The 20,157-nt window shown below is 42.6% G+C and overlaps 1 protein-coding gene across 1 annotated transcript; it reads right to left on the bottom strand.

The window, feature by feature from the left end:
- Positions 1–14,009: 14,009 nt before the first annotated feature.
- Positions 14,010–17,955, bottom strand: LOC310662603 (olfactory receptor 4Q3-like; the record flags this gene model as incomplete). Its single annotated transcript, XM_083409548.1, has 2 exons — positions 14,010–14,965; positions 17,892–17,955. The coding sequence occupies 2 exons, from the start codon at positions 17,953–17,955 to the stop codon at positions 14,010–14,012; spliced, it is 1,020 nt and encodes a 339-aa protein (XP_083265674.1).
- Positions 17,956–20,157: the final 2,202 nt, after the last annotated feature.

Here is a 20,157-nt window from a genome sequence, read left to right as displayed (position 1 = left end):
TGGGGGAAGTATATCAGTTATAAAAATGAATGCATTGCCAAGAATGCTATTTTTATTCCAGTCAATACCAGTGATCAGCAGCACAGGAAGCCTCAAGGAATGGCAAAAAGATATTTCTAGATTTATTGGGAAGGGGAAGAGACCAAGAATAAAATATAAATTGTTAACCGATGCTACAGAAAGAGGGGGCTTCACATTGCCAGATTTAACACTATATTATGAGGTGTCCTGTCTCTGCTGGCTCCAGGAATGGACAATATTGAAAAATGCAGATATATTGGATTTGGAAGGACATTTCAATAGGTATGGGTGGCATGCATACTTATGGTATGAAAGAGCCAAGGTGCAGGGACTTCCGGGTTGGCGCTTCTGGTAATGGCGGATTTCCTCCGTTTCGGAGGAATCCGCTCCTTGGAAACAAGGGTCTGAACCGCCACGGCGAGGCGGAGACCCTCTAGAAACCACGGGCGGAAGAAGCCCGTGGACTTGGGATTCGGCAGGTACCTTTTGCGCCTCCCCTACTCGCGGAGAGACCCGGTTTCGGGGGTCCGGAGCGACGTGGGGTGAGCGCTGTGGTACATCGAATCAACCGCTTTTTTCAAGGAGTGAAGCCGCATTGCTGTTGCCAGAAAGCGCCAACTTTTCCTGTGGACATTTGGACTCTAAGTAATTATTCGTAAGTAAACAGAAAATTTAAACATCTAAATTTGGCATTGAACGTGAAGGTCTAAACAGGAAGTCCGCTTCCGTTTTGTAAACAGATCAAAGCAAAGACGTCACAAGCTAAAGCCTGGGAAAAGTACTCTGTAAAGTATTAAATTTTCACCATTTAAGATACTGAATACCCCCTTGGAAGCAGGAGAAGAGGGGGGAATCTTTTGTGGATGGTTTAAACCTGCAGGAGAGTGAGGGAGACGAGATAATTTACCACTGTTTCGAGCCTGGGATCGGGCTGTCAAAAAGTTTTATGATCTGAGAAAATTAATAACTGGAAATGGAATACATCCTGATGGACGGTTGAATAAGAGATATATATATTTTGTATTGTTCTCGTGGCACTTAAAAAGGAGAAAAGTTGAATAGTAACTTTGATACTGGATTTTGATTTGGAATAACAAAGATAGATACAAATAGAAACTGTTGCCTATAGAGGGAGCTTCTGAAACTGTAGCAACTGCGAAGTGGAACTTTCCACTAAGAACCAAGGGCTGTGAAATAAGCGACCTTAGAAAGTTTCTGGATAAGAATGGAAAAACAAGAAGCTCTAGTGAATGCACTTGACAAAATAAATGCTCTGTTGGAACAATTACATGAGAAGACGGACTTGACGGTAAAGAAAATTGACACTTTGGGACAAAGTGTATCTGATTTGGAACAAAAAGTGAACATTTTTACAGGAACCACTCGGGATGTGACTCGGGAACCAATTTTGAAATGGCAAGTTCTGGAGAAGAAGATGGAACAAACTGTTTCTGCACCTCAAGAAATTCAAGTGGAGGCCCTGGCCCCACAGAAACAAATTGATGGACATAAGTTGAATTCTGAGGTGATGGAGTCTGAGAGTCAGAATCAGAGAGACGGTGCCCCGGTTGGACTGAAGAAGGGAAGATGGGCAGATTTTCCGATGGAGGGAGGCACTGAGGGAGAGACTGGAAAAGTGGAGCTCTTTAGTCTCAAAGGGCCTGTGGAGTATGCCTTGGAATATCTTTTGGATTAAAACTTTGAATATGGAGTAAGGGCAAATTTGCTGAGATGGGATCAAGGAGCTGCTAAGAAGGAAGCCCTTTGGGACTTAATTTTTGGCACTAAAAGAAACTTGCAGACAGGACAGGGAGAAGAGTTAAGAGCCTTGGATAGAAGAGCACCAGGTTGGTGAACTATATGGAACTGATAGAAAAGACTGACAAAATCCAAGACCAGGGAGAAGAGACGGTGGAAGAAGATTGGACATTTTAAAAATATTATTTAGAGTAATATAGCATAATTAAGGAATGTTGGGAGATGGTGGAATGAACTTATATGACTTTAGTAGAAATATGATAAGGATTTAAGATTTTAGGATTTAAGGATTTGAGATTTAAGATTTATTTTTTTTAGATTGAAGTATAAATAAATTTTAAGATTTTGATGGGAAGATAAGGTTAAAATAGATTAAGATAAGTAAACGATAGTAAGCAGTGAAAGATGGAAAGGATTTGCTGTCTTAATTATTAACTGGAATACAAAAAAGGGAGGTGGGAGGAAGTCGAGGAAATAAGTCATTGAAGGATAGAGATGTGAAAAATGGATGTGTTTTTAAATTTTTTCTCTAGGTGGGTGGAGGTATTGTCCTCTTTTTTGTTTTTATTTTTGATGTATTTCTTAATATTTTTTTTTCTATATATATATATATATATATATATATATATATATATATATATACACTGTGGTTTTCCCCCCCCTGTAATTATACAATTCTTAATAAATATCATAAAAAAAAAAAAGAAAGAGCCAAGGTGCATAAAAGCTTTCAGAACCATGTAATAAGAAAACCAATCTGCCGAGGGTCAGAGAGCCGGGAGTGAAGAAGCCAAGGGTCCGAGGGTCAAGAAGCAGGGAGTCAAGAAGCCAAGGTTCAAGGATCAGGAAGCAAGAAGCCAAATGCAGCAAGGCAGAGAGCGTGTTGCTGTGGCAAATAGCCGAAGGGAAATGCTGACCTTATATCCCTTCCCAGCTCTTGCCACCAGGTGCTGTGAGTTACCAATCGGCCTCACCTGTGAGGCCATGCCTTGCCTCTTCAGAATAAACTTAGAAATGTCCCAGTCCTACAAATTCCTATTGGTCACAGGTCCTGGCTCCTGCACACACACCTGACAATTATTATTATTATTATTATTATTATTATTATTATTATTATACCCCACCCATCTGACTGGATTTCGCAGCATCTTGAGTGTGCCTTTTAGAGGTATCATTGTTTACAATCAAGTGCTATATAAATTTCACAATATACAAAAATTAATAACGTGTCTACATAAAGAAGGACACCCAGGGCCTAACCACCAGAATTAGTGGGAATGAGAGTCGTCAACTGCCCCTATCTACTAGGGTCAAAGCACACATTAGCAAAAAGATCAGAAGCATTCTCCCCTCCAGAAATGTAGATACACCAGGAAATCAATTTAACAAATGCTTGGATAAGTGTCTCCATGGAAAAGTAAGCCTCATTTGCGTTCAATAGGGCTTACTCTCCATAGCTGTCAACTTTCCCCTTTTGTTGCGAGGAATCCTATTCAGAATAAGGGAATTTCCCATTAAATAGGGAAGCGTTGACAGCTATGTTACTCGCCCAAAGTGTGGATAGGATTACAGCCTTAGAAACTTGCATTCTATGCTCTGAAGAGTACATTATTTAGCTGCGAGTAACAGGTACACACTGTACTTGCACCCATTAAATATAAGCTATCTACATCCTGTAATCATTTGGTGGCTAGTGGCTATTTTATCATGTTGAACTCTATGGTTGATACCCATTCAGATGATAAATGCACTCAGAAGTATAGGGAAATGCGGCATACCAAGCCAGACCATTGGTCCATCCAGGCCAGCACAATCAATACTGACAGGCAGTGACTCTCCAGTGTTGCAGGTATGATTTCCCCCCCACTGTCCCCACCTTTAGATGCTGAAGAAAGAACCTTGGATCTTTCTTTTCTGCAATGCCTGATTAAAGCATGGAATCACAGCACTGTAGTGTTGGAATGGATCCCAAGGGTCATCTATCTAACCCCCTGCAATGCAGGAATCTTAGCTAAAGCATCCATGGAAGATGACCATTCAACCTCTTCTTTAAAACCTCCAAGGAAGGAGAGTCCATAACCTCCCAAGGGAAGTCTATTCCAATGTCAGACAGTTCTTACTGTCAGCAAGTTCTTCCTGATGTTTTGTCAGAATCTTCTTTCCTGCAACTTGAAGCCATTGGTCTGGGTCCTACCCTTTGGAGCAGGAGAAAACAAGCTTGCTCCATCATCCATGTGACAGCCCTTTAGATATTTGAAGATGGCTATCATATCTCCTCTCAGTCTTTTCTGAAAGCAGGAATAACCAGATGCACAAATATAAGGTGGGGGACAATTGGCTTGCTGGTAGTACACGGGGAAAGAATTTAGGGTTCTTGGTAGACCACAGTCATCACATGAGTCAACAGTGTGATGCAGCACCCAAAAAAGCTAATGCTATTCTTGATTGCATCAAAACAAGTCTGGTGTCCAGATAAAGGGAAATAATAGTACTGCTCTATTCTGCCTTGGTCAGACCACACCTGGTGTACTGTGTCTGGTTCTGAGCACCACAATATATGGAGGATAAAGATTAGCTGGAACAGGTGCAGAAGAAGGCCACCAAGATGGGGAAGGCTCTGGAAGTCAAAGCTTCATAAGCAATGGTTGAGGGAGTTGGGCATGTTTAGCCTCGATAAGAGGAGACTGAGATGAGATATGATAGCCATTTTCAAATATCTAAAGGGCTGTTTTAGGGCAGGTAGCCTAAAACCCTGTTTTAGGGAAGGTAGCCATTCTTTGGGTGCTTCCAAAACATCAGGGACTTGGGATACAGATCTCTGCACCTAGCAGACAACAGAATTGTTTTGCAATCATGAAGGTCTGGTATATGTTCCTCTGCAGGTCAATGTGTTAATGACATACTTGATCTCTGCCCCATGGATGAATTTATTGGTCAACGGAGGGACATCCCCCAAACCGCAACATACATTTTTCAAAATGTTATAAATCTTAAGCATGAGCCACTCATAAAAAAACTAGTTTTGCTACCTTCTGCTGAAATTTTCCTGCTTATCTTCCCTGCTTTCTCGCAACTGATTTTACAGCTTTTTGCTTTGTCTCTCATTTTCAGGATCTGGTCTTTGGCTGGTTTTTCCCCTTTTATTATTTATTAAACCAGTGAGGAACATCAGAAGAGCCCTGTTGGATCAACCACAATAGGTCAGCTTCCTGTTCGCAGAGTGGCCAACAGATGCCTGTCAGTGAATACTGGTGCATAGAACCATAGCCAGGTGACTTGGATTACATGAGTTGACGAAAAAGTGAATTAATTATACAATGCATATCTATGTCCCATCCCTGAAGCCAGTGAGTTAAGTAACTAGATGACACAGGACATCTTCCAGCCCTATGTGAAGATCCTGGGTATTGAACCTGGGATGTTCTACATGTAGTGCAGGTTCCCTGCCATTGGGCCATCACCCTTCTGGAAGCAGGAGGCAAGAGAGAATGTATGCTCAACAAACAGGTCATCTGCAAGGGACCACAGGCAACATTTCCCATGTGACTAGTGGGGAATGCAGAAATATCAAGGGGCGACCCCATGCATGCTCTGTGGGAGGCTACTCTCAGCATTCCAACTTGGTCTTAAACAGAGGTATGCTTGCTATCAGAGGGTCCTGTTTGTCTGCCCTCTTGCAATAAAATTCTGCATACCTTTGGATCTGGAAAGCAGCCAGGAAATGCTGCCCCATCTGGATCCACAAGACCAGGTGTGTTATGTGTCCATTTGATTAGCCAGGATTTTCAGGACCCACCTCTACAGCCCCTCACGCCAGCTAATTAATAAATGGCTGCTGCGCTTCAGAGAACTAAGTAGAAGAAAGATGGAGCAAATCCTCTTGTTCCTCCTGGTCTGCTTATGTGAGCAGGGGCTTTCAGCCCCAGCTCCAAACGGTGAGTATTGAACAGTTTGTGCTTAGTAATGGTTTCTTTTCAACAGAACACTAGTGTCTAGGGCAGGGGTGGGGGAAAGCCTTTAAATTTATATAGGGGGTTTTTTAATTAAAAAAATTCTAGACTGCTATTTCATAAAAAATATCAAAGCAGTGATGGTATCTCAGAGGTGAATGTCATAGCTCCTGTAGCGAAATAGCACAATTTGTGCACAAATAATCAGAAAATATCAAGAGGCTGATGTCCAAGGATCTCGCAGTACAAATAACAGAAATGTGTGGGTTGGCGTAATTAATTGGGAGGGAAAACAACACCGTGAGACCTAAGCTTGCTGAATTGCCATAGAATGTTGACTGAGTGTTGAGGGTGTGGGGAATGGAAAGCACACAGGAGACGGAATAGAATGGAGTGTCCTGCGGGAGGGCGTGTAGAGGATGGCACAGAAATATTATCTTTGCCTGACTTATACCAGGTGATTCAATTTCTGACTGGCTTTTGCTGTAACTAGATAAGAAAACAGATTTTTCTATAAGAAACATTCATTGGGGATAGGTTGGTGCAAAGACGCTGAGCAACAATTAACCAAGTGAGAGAACTAACTAGCCATTCTTTCTTCCTTCTAAAGAGGTCCATGGAATACTTCCCAAGAGCAAAACTAAAGGAATTGATTTCTGTGGTGTGGACAAGTATTACTATATTGTCCGTTCAGACCTGGGCTGCTACTTGAGATCTAATGATTTTCATGCAGGCAAAAACCTGGAGATATTTGGTCTGCACAATTCTGTCCGTGGTGGAGACCACTATCTGGCTGATAAGGATGACTTTTTTTACATCATCAAGGGGAACTCTTACCGCCGAGTAACCAACCTCAACACTGATGATGATAGTAAGACCTACACTCTCCATCGCAACTGCCAAAACGGAGACCATTACTTCTCCTTTGATAAGTACTTTTTCATTATATTCAAGAAGAGGGGGTGGTACCGCCGTGTCACCAATATGCAGACAGACGAAAATGCCATTGAAGCTACTCTTCACCCAAAGCTCAAAGACGGTCTGTATTACTGGGGAATCAACAACAAAATATACCTTGTGAAACCAAATAACAATTGGGGAGTTGAGTTTTACCGAGTCGAAGACATGCTGAATAAAAACCCTTCCACAATTTCCTTCCATGCTAGTGTGCTCAACTTCCTCCCTGGAGGCGTGTCTATCAATCATGGTAAAGCATTTGGTGTATGGCAGTCTGTCAAAACCATCAGTAATAATGGCAAAGTAAGTGTTGCTTGGGAACAGCAAATTACTAAGAAGGTTGGATATGCGAAGAAAGAGATGCACAGCATGGAACGCAACTGGCGTGTATCTTCGAGTGTTAAGGTTGGGGCATCAGGTCTCACCCAATTACTGTTGGCAGCACAATTCTCCCTGTCAGCTCAATATGGCGGAAAAAGTATTGACAGCACAGAAGAAACATGGAGCGATGCAACTGATGTCTCTGAAAAAGTCAGCTTCACTCTTCCTCCGAATACCAACATTTATTTCTGGCAATACAAACTGGGTTTGGGCAAGGATGACGTATTGTACTGCCGTGACCTGGCTTTTACTGATGATTCTAAGCCACCTACTTATGTCCCATTGCCACCGGCAGCTGCTTAACCCCAAATAACATAGCAATAGGCTGCCAATTCCTTCCTCTGGTTTATAGTACTTTAAAATTGTCTCTGTCCAGGCTCTTGTTCTTCACCATCTGTGTTTCTCTTTACCTGCTTTCCTTACTTTGGGGAAGGACCTAAGCATAATGATAACACATATAATTCACATTCAGAAGGTCTCAGGTGCAGACTCTTTCTCTGAAACCCTTGAAAGCAGCTATCAGTCTGTATACGCCCAGTGTAGATTATACTGAGCTGGACGGATCAACAATTTGACTCTTTATAAGACAGTTCCCTATCTTCCTAAATTCTAAAGCTCCAAGAATCTACTTTTTATGTGGGGTATGGCAGAATTGGTTGTCAAATGAATGCAAAGAAACCTCTTTTGAGATCCTGGATTCCATGGAAAGATAGCTGCAGTGGTTTTTCTAACCGGGCAGCACTTCCAGTTTGGGGGTATGCAAAAAACGAATCACTTCATTTTCCCTAGTATTTTGTGGGTAGTTTGCCTGAAACAAAAAAGGGGTGCACTTCTGGGTCTGCCACTTCCTCAGCCAGTGGTGGGGGATCCTTTAACCCACAGGCCTAATTCAGTTTAAAAGAGTTCCTAATTCAGCCCACAAATCCATTTCCAAATTTACCTGCCCTATAACTGATGGCATATATGGAAATTTTCTGAAGTCATAAAGCTCCTAGTGGGTGGCTTCTCTTTGTCCTCTCCTGCTGGAAAACAAATGGCTACAAGGGACTGAGCCTTAGTGCAGGCCCAATAGTTACCATTTTTGATCTTACATTGGAATCCTGCAGAGTGTGAGGCAACCCTTTCCTGGCTGTATGCTTATGGTTGCAAAAGTGAACATGTAAAACAGCACCAGTTTTGATTATCTGCTGTTAAAAAGGTAAAGGTAAAGGTACCCCTGCCCGTATGGGCCAGTCGTGTCTGACTCTAGGGTTGTGCGCCCATCTCACTTAAGAGGCCGGGGGCCATCTGCTGTTAGGGCTCAACTAAATCTCTCAGCACCTCTCTCTGAGGGCTTTTCTTTTTCATTTTGAAAAATTGTTAAATGCGTGCATTTGTTTCTGCATGCATATAATCAGGGAAATTTTATGTTTAAGAAAAATGTCAATCATTGTCTTTCTCTTTCAGATTCTAATTCCTTCATTTGATATTTTTCCCTCAATATTTAGTAAAGTCTGGATCTGTTACTTTGTTTTTTGGAAATTCAAATTTGCAACTAGAGTCATCTCCTCTAGTCTGCTATTGGTTTCTTTTAAATTTTAAATCCAAATGGAGCAGAGTTGGCAGGCAGAAGATTCCTGCTCTGAACATCAAGTTTGCTAGTTTTGAGGGAAATTGGACAGAGGGCTCTCATGACAGAGAAAAATGAATAAAGAAATGACATTGAATATACTTCATTGGTTGTGCAGAGAAGGGAGGAAATATGCTGCCAATCAGCAGAATGTTATCCAGTGTTTGTCAATGGTTGTTGGGCAGATTTTGTTTGGAAAAATCGTCTGGGAATCTTCTCAGCAATACTGACCGAGAATGGGTAATATTCATATGTCTGACAGTAAGAACCACTCAGCAGCTGAACCTCCTTCATTGAGGGTTCGATGGTCATTGGTCACAGATTTTTTTAGCTGTGATTCCTTCATTGCACAGGGTTCAACTAGATGAAGCCTGAAGTCCCTTCCAACTTCACAATTCTGTGATTCTTCTGCTTGGCAGATTATACTTCCTCACTGAGAAATCAAAGGAAATATACTGGAGGGCAGCTTCCTCTTTATTGCAGTGGTGAGGAAACTTTTTCAGCCTGAGGTCCATCCTTCCTTATGAGCACACTTCCATGACCACATGACAGCAATGTGCAAGGCCAGAGCCCAAAGTGGGGCTAGTCAGTGACAAAGGTTGCAAAGCAGCAAATGGGAATGTTACATTTGCATGACAGGATACCATCTAACACCTTCACCCAGGGGTTGAATAACACCTGAGGTTTCAACCCATTTCATTATCTCTTAAATTGGGAAACATTACTGATGATGGCTTGATTGATTTCTCCTGGTGGAAGTTTTCCCAAAACTGATGTCATGTATCATGGGATGTATCATACCTCTGCTGTACTTATTGCTGGGGAAAAAATCAATAAAGCAAGGTTGGTGTTTCTGAAGTTCCTGTGTTCACCACAGTCTTTCAGCCCAGAGTTTGCTTGCCATTCACTGCAGAAAGGGATTCGAACTGAGGTGGTGTGGTTGTCTGGAACTGAGTAGCTTAAGACTCCCCCATGATGAACTCAATTGCAACAGGCAGTGTAGCCAGAAAATGTAAGAAATAATTGTTGCTGTTGGCATCCATCTGTCTTGAAAGACAATGAAGTGCGCTTCCAGGGGTGAAGTAAAACCACTGCATTATCAGCACAGAACTGACCTCTCCGTGGCACAAACCTGGGCAATGTGTATGGAGGTCCTGGGCTGCCCAGATGGGAAGACCCACGCCCTCGGCCTCGCTGATGTCGTCCAAAGGGAAGCGTACAGAGCACCATCCAAATGTCTTAGGGACTTGACTCAGGATTTGTGCAGGCTTTACTCCTTAGCCTTTTCTTCTCCCAAAGATGTCCTGCAACTCAGCGGGGAAGTGTAAGTGTTGCCATACTAAAATATTGAGTTCTGCAGAAAGGGTCTTAATAGGCACCAGTAATAGCAGCAATAGAGCTGCATTCAGCCCATTCGGCAGAGAAAAAGGTTTGAACTACTTATAACATCCACAGATGTGATCCAAAGGACTCCAACTCCCATCATCCTCAACCACTGGCCATCCTGGCCTGGACTGATGAGAGTTGGAATCTATGAGAATCTCAAAGCACCAGGTTGGGTAAGTTCTTCCTAATGCTGATTATTATCCTGCCATTTGTGCGAGTAAAATGTACCCCATCTGACAAAGGCAAGACTCCTGATCTTTGCTCCACCTGCTTTTGCCCATTACTCAAAGATGGTCCCTGGAGGGCTGCTCATGGAGAGATGTGGTTCTCTGCCTGGAAAATGGGCCCCATCCCTGTTCTAAGCACCACATTATAAACAAGCTCTCACGCCAGCTCAAATTAAAAGGGTAGCTGTGAGCGTTGCTCAGGTGGTGTTCTTTGGAGAGAGACAAAAACATTACGAGGCTCTTTTGCCAATGCGGGTTTCCAAGGCAAGTGATGGGCCCAGCAGCACCAGTAGAGAAAAACCCCTAGCACCCCTCAAACTGGGACAATCCTGCTAGGGAAGCCAGATACCCACTGGCTTTCTCACCAGCAAACTCTCAAGAGGACGCCTGTAGAAGACCTTTGCATGGCAAGCCATGCCCCCTTATGTGAAAGGAGACTCTAAGGAAAAACTTTCTGAGAGTAAGAGCTGTTTAACAGTGGAACAGAGACCTTGAGAAGGTATTGGACTCTCCTTCCTTGGAGGTTTTAAGCAGAGGTTGGATGACCATCTGTCATGGATGCTTTAGCTGAGATGCCTGCATTGCAAGGGGTTGGAGCAGATGATCCCTTCCAACTCTACAATTCTGTGATTCTATACAATAACAATAATGAAGATTATAATAGGCACTAATGATGATAACAAAGACATTCTCATTTTTTTATATATTTTTTGCAACCAGCAGAATTAAAATGCAAAAGTTATTCTACGCTGTAACATGGCAAGTTGCCAGGGGATGGAGAAAGCTGCACGTCTGAATGGACAAACCACTGCGAAAAAAGGTACAGGTAAAGGTACCCCTGACCGTTAGGTCCAGTCGCGGACGACTCTGGGGTTAGCGCTCATCTCACTCTATAGGCTGGCGACAAAACCTACCAACAAACAAAAGGCTGGACACAGAATAACAGCATAACAAGGAGAAGGGTTTAGTTTCTCAAGTTCCAATGAGCCCTCTGCACAAGCTTCTCCTGTGGAAAAGTTGCAAAGGTCTGTCTGTTTACAATGGAATAAAGCATGCCAACAAACACAAACTCACACACACAAATGAATTTTTCACTAACCTATTGCAGCTCCTTAGTGAAGCAAATACACTCATACATATATACATTTGTATCCCACCTTTCCCAGTTCAAACCATGATGTTTGGCTTACCACATGAAGAGTTAGTTGTAATGACAACATAATAAAAATAATCATAAGCAATAAACAAAACACCCAAAAGTGAATAACCAAATTGTACGATTTCCATATAAATCACAATAAGAGCTTTTTACAAAATTAATACATTGGTACCTTGGTTCTCGGGACGCGGGTGGCGCTGTGGGTAAAAGCCTCAGTGCCTAGGGCTTGCCGATCGAAAGGTCGGCGGTTCGAATCCCCGCGGCGGGGTGCGCTCCCGTTGTTCGGTCCCAGCGCCTGCCAACCTAGCAGTTCGAAAGCACTCCCGGGTGCAAGTAGAGAAATAGGGACCGCTTACTAGCGGGAAGGTAAACGGCGTTTCCGTGTGCGGCTCTGGCTCCCCAGAGCAGCGATGTCACGCTGGCCACGTGACCCGGAAGTGTCTTCGGACAGCGCTGGCCCCCGGCCTCTTGAGTGAGATGGGCGCACAACCCTAGAGTCTGGCAAGACTGGCCCGTACGGGCAGGGGTACCTTTACCTTTACTTACCTTGGTTCTCAAACCTAATCCGTTCTGGAAGTCCATTTCAAAACTAAAGCCTTCCAAAACCAAGGCACACTTTCCCATAGAAAGTAATGCAAAACAGATGAATCTGTACCAGACTTTAAAAACAACCCCTAAAATAGCAGTTTAAAATGAATTTTACTATCTAACGAGACCACTGATCCATCAAATGAAAGCAACAATCAATGTAAGGTAAAGGTAAAGGAACCCCTGACCATTAGGTCCAGTCTTAGCCGACTCTGGGGTTGCGGTGCTCATCTCACTTTACTGGCCGAGGGAGCTGGCATACAGCTTCCGAGTCATGTGGCCAGCATGACTAAGCTGCTTCTGGCGAACCAGAGCAGTGCACGGAAATGCCGTTTACCTTCCCACTGGAGCGGTATCTACTTGCACTTTGATGTGCTTTTGAACTGCTAGGTTGGCAGGAGCTCACCCTGTCACGGGGATCCGAACCGCCAACCTTCTGATTGGCAAGTCCCAGGCTCTGTGGTTTAACCCAGAGCACCACCCATGTCCCTCAGTGGTAATTCCAGAAGTGCAGCTCTTCACACATTTCAGGCTAGCTGCCCATGAAACATTAGAGGAGATGAAGTGATTCATTTTTGACATACCCCAAATCTGGAAATGCGGCTTTTATGGGCAAAAGACGTATGGAGATACGCTGGTTCTTTTAGCCAAACAAACACTTACAAGCATTGTAGAAAGAGATAAGATTTATTGCAGTCTGCAGAAAGCATAAAATAGTCCCATGGAATTATTTGCAGATTGTGGACCCAGGGCATAGGTTACAAAGACAATTTATAGCACTTTCCCATACATGATTCCCTTGCGCCTGACTCTTTCCAAGGCTCTGATTTGACTAATGTCTGCTTGTACCCCAATAGATAGGGATCTTGGGCTACTATCATTCCCTCTAATTCTGATTCTGAGGCTCTGGGTGTCATTCATTATGTAGCTGCATGTAATTATATATATATATATATATATATATATATATATATGCACTTGATTGTAAACAAAACAAAACAAAACCCCTTCAGGGCCACACTCAAGAGGGATGTATAGCAGGGATGAGGGGAAAATTTGCAGGAGAAGAAGAAAAAATCCTAAAGGTGGAAATGTTCCAAAGTAAATTCTGGGTACTCGATGGCAATGGATGGAAACTTGAAAGGGGGGGAGGGAGATAAATGAAATTGTGTACCTAATCATAAGCATTCAATACTATTGTTTTGTTGTGGATTCTACTTGTTTAAATAATTTTTCAGAAACACAGGCGCCAACTCCCTTGGCCCCCTCAGTAAAATATTTGAAGGGGCTGCCCCTCCCACAAAAAGGTTGATGGGCATTGCCATTCAAATGGTGTGCGTGCACCACATCTTGTGGTTGATCAGTATTTTATTCCAGTTGGCACGCCTGCTCAATATGAAGTTCTGCTAAGAAATACATTGTACATTTTCTTCTTAATAAGCAATGAGTGCTTTAAGAATTGTTCTTTGAAGCAAAGATGGCAGGCGACCCTGGAAAGAGACAATCTACTGCATTTCACATACATCCAGTGTTTTGTACATGCCTGAGAAAATGCTGACACACACACACACACAGCCACACACTTTTAAACTTCAATTACCTCAATGGTCCCAACTCCATTCTCCACAAAATTCTTCTGAAAGTCCCTGCTGATTCAAAACTGGTTTGCCTTACAATACAGGGCTCCCCTATGAGGACATGGAAGGGAGACAGACCTCATAGGTCCTTATACAATATTCAAACTGCTTTGACATATGCGTTCTCTTCCACTTGACTTAAGAATGCATTCTTCCCTCCTTCTACTTTCTCTTTCAAATAGGAAATTCTGGGATGACATCTTTTAAAATTTCACCCCATAACATGGCTATGGAAAACTATTAGTAGACTCCAGTCACATGGCTATTCAGAAAGCAGGAAAAGTCTGAGGCACTCTTACAGCTGACTAAATACTCCTGGGAAGAACTACTTGTACATTACCTACTTTTACACAAGAATGGAAGAAAATGCTGTGTTTTTTTCCACCGCCCCATAGCCTCCTTCATTTCTCTGTTTCTTAGTGTATATATGATAGGATTCAGTGCAGGGGTGACAATGGTGAAGAATAAGGAAGCCATTTTGTCCACACTGGAGCTGGAGAAGGGTACAAGATATACAAAGAGGCAGGGCACAAAAATGAGGCTGACTACAGTCAAGTGAGAGCTACAGGTAGACAGAGCTTTCCATCCACTGTCCTTGAAGTGGCCTCGAAGGGTGGCCAGAATGACACCATATGAAAGTAGTAAAATAAGGAAGCAAACCAGGGAGAGGAGGCCACTATTGGCCGCCATGAGTATTTCTGTGATGTAGGTATTGGCACACGCCAGTCTCACCACCTGTGGAACATCACAGTAAAAATTGTCAAGTTCATTTGGTCCACAGAATGGGAGTTGGACAACCAGGATAAACTGAGTGGCAGAGTGGATGATGCCTCCAGCCAAACAGAGTAAGAGGAGCCTAGTGCAACGTGGGCGGTTCATTCTGGTGGTGTATGTCAGTGGGTGGCAGATGGCCACATAGCGATCATAGGCCATGAGGGTGAGGAGGAACATCTCACTGCCCCCAGAGAAGTGAAGGAAGAAGATCTGTGTCATACAGCCACCAAATGAGATCGTCTGGCCAGAACTGGCCAGGTCTGCTACCATCTTGGGGACAACCACGGAACCCACAGAAATATCAAGAATGGATAAACAAGCCAGGAAGAAGTACATGGGGGACTGGAGGAGGCGGGGCTCTGCATGTACAGTCACCACAATGAGGAGGTTGCCCAATAGGATTACAGTGTAACAGGCGAAAACCAGGAGAAAGAGAAATATCTGGATGGAACGGGAATTGGAGAGACCCAGGAAGACAAACTCAGTGACACAGGAGATGTTCATGGAGATGGATGGACCTGAATAGGAGAGAGATACAATGGGTGTTACCATGAACAATTTTCATCAACCTATTCTACTATTCAAAGACAATACAGAAAAACCAACTATTGTGATATTTTCATATGTCAGCTACTACTGCTGCTGCTGCTGCTACTACTACTACAACACTAGTAATTGCAACCTTAGATAAGATTCAGTTAAGTTATATCATTTTTTAAACTTTTTAGTATGATATTGACTTTATATTTTAGAAGCATACATTGTGATGTTCCAATTATAATCATTGTCAATTATTTGAATATTTTTCTGTTGTTTGATGTAGTTCTGAATCATTCTAAATATAAAGTATTAGGAATGCAAGAAGATCCTGAGGACTTTAATTGTTTTTAAAAATATTTTTTACCCATCAAGTGATAGAAAGAGAGAGAGAGAGAGAGAGAGAGTTACATATATGCAAATGTACATCTTTATAATATCCATTCATTATTCATAATTCTCTTTTCTCACCAATAATAAAATATTTGTGAACTGTGGAGGAGGGATCTCCCTGTAATTAAAAAACAACAGAAATTGTATTGATGCATTTTTTTGCCAAATCATTTTTATTGATCTTCCAAATTTTACCAACTCAGCCACAAAGACAAAATGAATACATTTTTTCCAAAAAAATTTGGTTGCCCACACTCCATTCTTGATGTGTCCAAGTTTTCCTTTTGTTAATTAAAAAAAAATGCTTTTTTTAAAAAAGGAGATCTCTTAATCTTCTTAAGAGATCATGTAATTAATATATCCAAGCAATATTATTAGCAGGACATGTTATCACACTGTACAAAAGCAATATTAAATCAACTGCTTATTTTTGTTTACATAATTATCTTTGTTTAATCTTTCAGTGATTCGTTAGAATAGAACCAAGAGTACCAACTTAACTATCCAGTGGATTCTCAAACTTTCACAAGATATGAATTGGATTATGGAACATAATTAAAGATTCAGTCAGAAATATTCATTCAAATCTTTTGTGCCAAACTAGTAATAAGGAAACTATTACCCCACCTCACCCCAAGAAACAGATGCATTCCTCAGTGCATTGCAGATATTCTGGAGAGAAAGAAAGATGCAGATATCTGTATGATTCAGTTCTTCCAGAGGCTGACTCTTCCCTAGTCTATAAGCAGATCGGTTTGTATTTGCCACAATTTGCTTTAAATTTAAAAAGCAAAGGTGTAGACAATGCATGAATGTCTTAACAGTGCTTAGCATCTGTCTGTCTCCAGAAAGAATGGAGTGTGCCTCTGGGGGTGAAGTCAAGCCACTGAGTTAGCAGCACTGATGTGACCTGGGCACAAGCCTGGGCAGTGTGTATGGAGGTCCTGGGCAATCTTTCCCATCTCTATGCAAAAGTAAGTCTCATTGGGTAGATTCAGGTAGGTAGCCGTGTTGGTCTGATACAGTCAAAATATATATAATTTTTTTTTAAAAATTGTCCAGTAGCACCTTAGAGATCAACTAAGTTTGTTCTTCGTACAGTGGTACCTCAGGTTAAGTACTTAATTCGTTCCGGAGGTCCATTCTTAACCTGAAACTGTTCTTAACCTGAAGCACCACTTTAGCTAATGGGGCCTCCCCCTGCCACCACGCCGCCGGAGCCCGATTTCTGTTCTCATCCTGAAGCAAAGTTCTTAACCTGAAGCACTATTTCTGGGTTAGCGGAGTCTGTAACCTGAAGCGTATGTAACCTGAAGTGTTTGTAACCCAAGGTACCACTGTATAAGCTTTCATGTGCATGCACACTTCTTCAGCATTTTAGGTAGTACTCATTCGGACGACAAACATACTTAGCAGTATAGAAACCACTACATACCAAGCCAGACCATTGGTCCGTCCAGGCCAGCGTGATCAATACTGACAGGCAGTGACTCACCCAGGTTCCAGGTAGGATTTATTTTCGCCAGCCCCACCTTGAGATGCCGGGGGAGAGCACCTTAAACCTTTTCTTATGCAAAGGATGTTTAAAGCATGGACCATAGCGCAGTGTTAGAGGGTCTGTTTTGTATGCAGAAGCTCCATATTCAATCCCTGGCATCTCGAAGTAGGGCTAGCAAAGAAACCTGGTCTGAAACCCTGCAGAGACACAGCCTGTCCATGTAGACAATACTGAGCTGGATGGAACAAGAGACTGACTTGGTAAAAAGCAGCTTCCTATGTACCATTAAGTTGCAGCCCCTCCCAACTATAAATCCATTTCAGTGTAACTAACAATGCAACTAGGAACACTTTCCCATATTATCAGATTGAGAGGAATAGGCTCCCGCAACAACAACAACTAGAACCAGAGATGCAATGACACTGTCGAAGCAATTAAGCATGGTTGGGACATGAAATATACTCAGATCCAAATGATTTCATCCCCTTTTTAGCATCTACACTGCCTTCACTCAATATCTTCTTCTCATTAAAAGCAAGACATATATCAATGACTTAGTGTCTCTGCAATAATGAGCCCACCTCATTATGAGCCAGAAAAACCTGGATTTCCATGACACCTATCTCTGATGCCTACTTACCATTCGTGGATTCAACACTCTGCTCTGTTTCTCACATACCTTATTTTCAACCAGCATTGATCTGTCTTAATATATCGCCTGGGGTCACTGTTCTCCCAAGATGGCACTGCAAGGATAGAGAAAGATTCAGGGGGAAAGTGTTATGCACAAAAGGAAAGAGATGGAAAAGTGATAAAGAAATTTGGAAAGTCTTCTCAGATCTCTGTGTAACAAGAGCACCACCAGGGCTTAAGAGCAAGCATTGAAGAACTCACAACAGCATCAAGTAGGAAAGGTTTAGATAGAACTCAGAAATCCTGATGCCCAGCTTTTCCTTTCACTCTTAAGTACAAACATAAGACCACTTATGCTTAGACCCAATGTGCATCTAGCCCACCAATAGGCTCAAAATCTCTCAAGCACAGCATCATGGGTTTCTCATCTTTCTCTACACCTACCATCACTTCAGGAAACCTTGTTCTCTTTCAAGAGCTCAGGGTGAGAGATCAGCAGCGCTGTCCATGCTATTGGCTCAGTCTATTTCTCATCCAAGGTTAGAGGTTCTTTGGGAAAACATCAGTAGCCATAAATACATTACTTTGCTCTGCTTCCAATTCCAGAAGATCCAGCAGGATCTGGCAAGGGAACGAGTCCTTCTCCTTCTCTCAATGGTGAGCCAAGAATATACCTAAGATATTTCAGCAACCCATGATTGCATCCTGGGGGGAAAGGGGTCACAAAGGCAAATCCCAGATCCCCATTCAGATACTTTTGCCAAAAGAGATAATTGTTGATTCATAGATGCTGGGCCAGGAGCCAGAACTCTCGTCCCTTTTGTCTCCTGCATGAGAAAGAAAATGTACATCTGTGCTCAAAATCCAGAAAGGCCAGTTAATATGATTGTAACAGTGGTACAACCACAAAGTCACAGCCAATTCATTGTGTCATGCCACCCCAATCTCCAAGATACCAGGGGTTTCAGGTGTCTATCCAGGGATCAGTTTCCTTGGAATGAGGAACAGCAGAGACCACAGACTTTGTGTTATATATGATTTATTTACACACATATACAACCTGAGCCTACAATGGAGGTTCTCACCACCTCAAAGGTCTTGCTTCTCCCCTCATCACAACCTTGGATTCAAGAAGAAATCAAGCATAGTAGCTCATGATAATAATAATAATAATAATAATAATAATAATAATAATAATAATAATATTTATAACCTGCCCACTCCTGGCGGCTCCCAACAGAATATTAAACAGAATAAAACATCAAACATTGAACATTAAAACAGGGGTGCCTTCAGATGTCTTCTAAAAGTCAGATAGCTATTTATTTCCTTGACATCTAATTGGAGGGCATTCCACATGGTGGGCACCACCACCGAGAAGGCCCTCGGTCAGTACAGCATGAGACTTAAACCCAGGGTTGTGGGTTGAAGCCCCATGTTGAGCAAAAGATTCCTGCTTTGCAGGGGGTTGGACTAGATTACCTTTGTAGTCCTTTCAAACCCTACAATTCTATGGCTCTGTCTCTCCGGTTGCTGCCTGCTTCTAAACCAACTGTCTCACAGCACTCTGGCATCTTCTTTCTCATTAGCAGTCAGGTGAGGGAGGGGGACCCACCCAGTTGCCCTCTAGCATGGAGCAGCTTCTTTTATTATACTAATGACCTGTACTTGGGTCCCTTGCCTGGCTAATTCAATAAGAAGATCCTTCCTTAGATTTTAACACTGGATCCAGGGATTAGATCCAGGAATTAGAAGGCACTTGGGCATCATATAGCCTAACCTGCTTCCCCTTGCCCACAAAACTTACAACTGTATTTTACTTGGAATTATAGGAAGAATATCAGTGCTTTTCTGTTACACTGGGTGTCTTGGGGTCTGTTTTAGAATTATGAGTCCAACTCCAATCCCATCCAAGGAGTGCACTAAGGTATACCCATCCAAGTTGTAAACGGAAAACTTTTTTTTGTTTAGGGGGCCTATTTTCTGACCAGATTTCTCTGCCAGGCATGCCCCTCATTTATAATCATTACTGCCCTTTGTACAAGGGCACAAGGAGAAGGGGACGACAGAGGATGAGATGGTTGGACAGTGTTCTTGAAGCTACCAACATGAGTTTGACCAAACTGCGGGAGGCAGCGGAAGACAGAAGTGCCTGGCGTGCTCTGGTCCATGGGGTCACGAAGAGTCAGACACGACTAAACGACTAAACAACCACCACCACAACAACAACAACAAGAGTGTGAAACTGTGGGGAATGAGGTGAATGTTAGAAGATGGTCTCTCCATGGCAAGTTAGCCAATGGTCCCTTATCTCAATCCCAGCACTGACTAGCTGGGGTAATATGCAGATTTGGGGACCCAGATGTCAAGAGGCATTCATGGAGGTTAACAAAGTGTGCATTAATAATAATTGGATGGGTATTCAATAATGCAGGTGTCCCCAAATCTGTAATCCAATCACATTGTGTCATTATCAATGTGAAATAGCATACCAATGGATGCCCATAGCCCCATCTCCACCCACATATTCAGCTCTAATGAGCTGTTGCTAAGAAATGCATGTCCTCAGCAGGATATGGAGGAAAGTCTTGCAATGGAGTGCAAGTGTGCAGCTCCCAAAAAGGAGATGTGGCCCTTGGGATTCCCCAC

Source organism: Podarcis tiliguerta, assembly GCF_965153285.1.
Source record: "Podarcis tiliguerta genome assembly, chromosome: 13".
Taxonomy (NCBI): Eukaryota; Metazoa; Chordata; class Lepidosauria; order Squamata; family Lacertidae; genus Podarcis; species Podarcis tiliguerta.
This window is presented reverse-complemented; position numbering and strand designations above follow the sequence as displayed.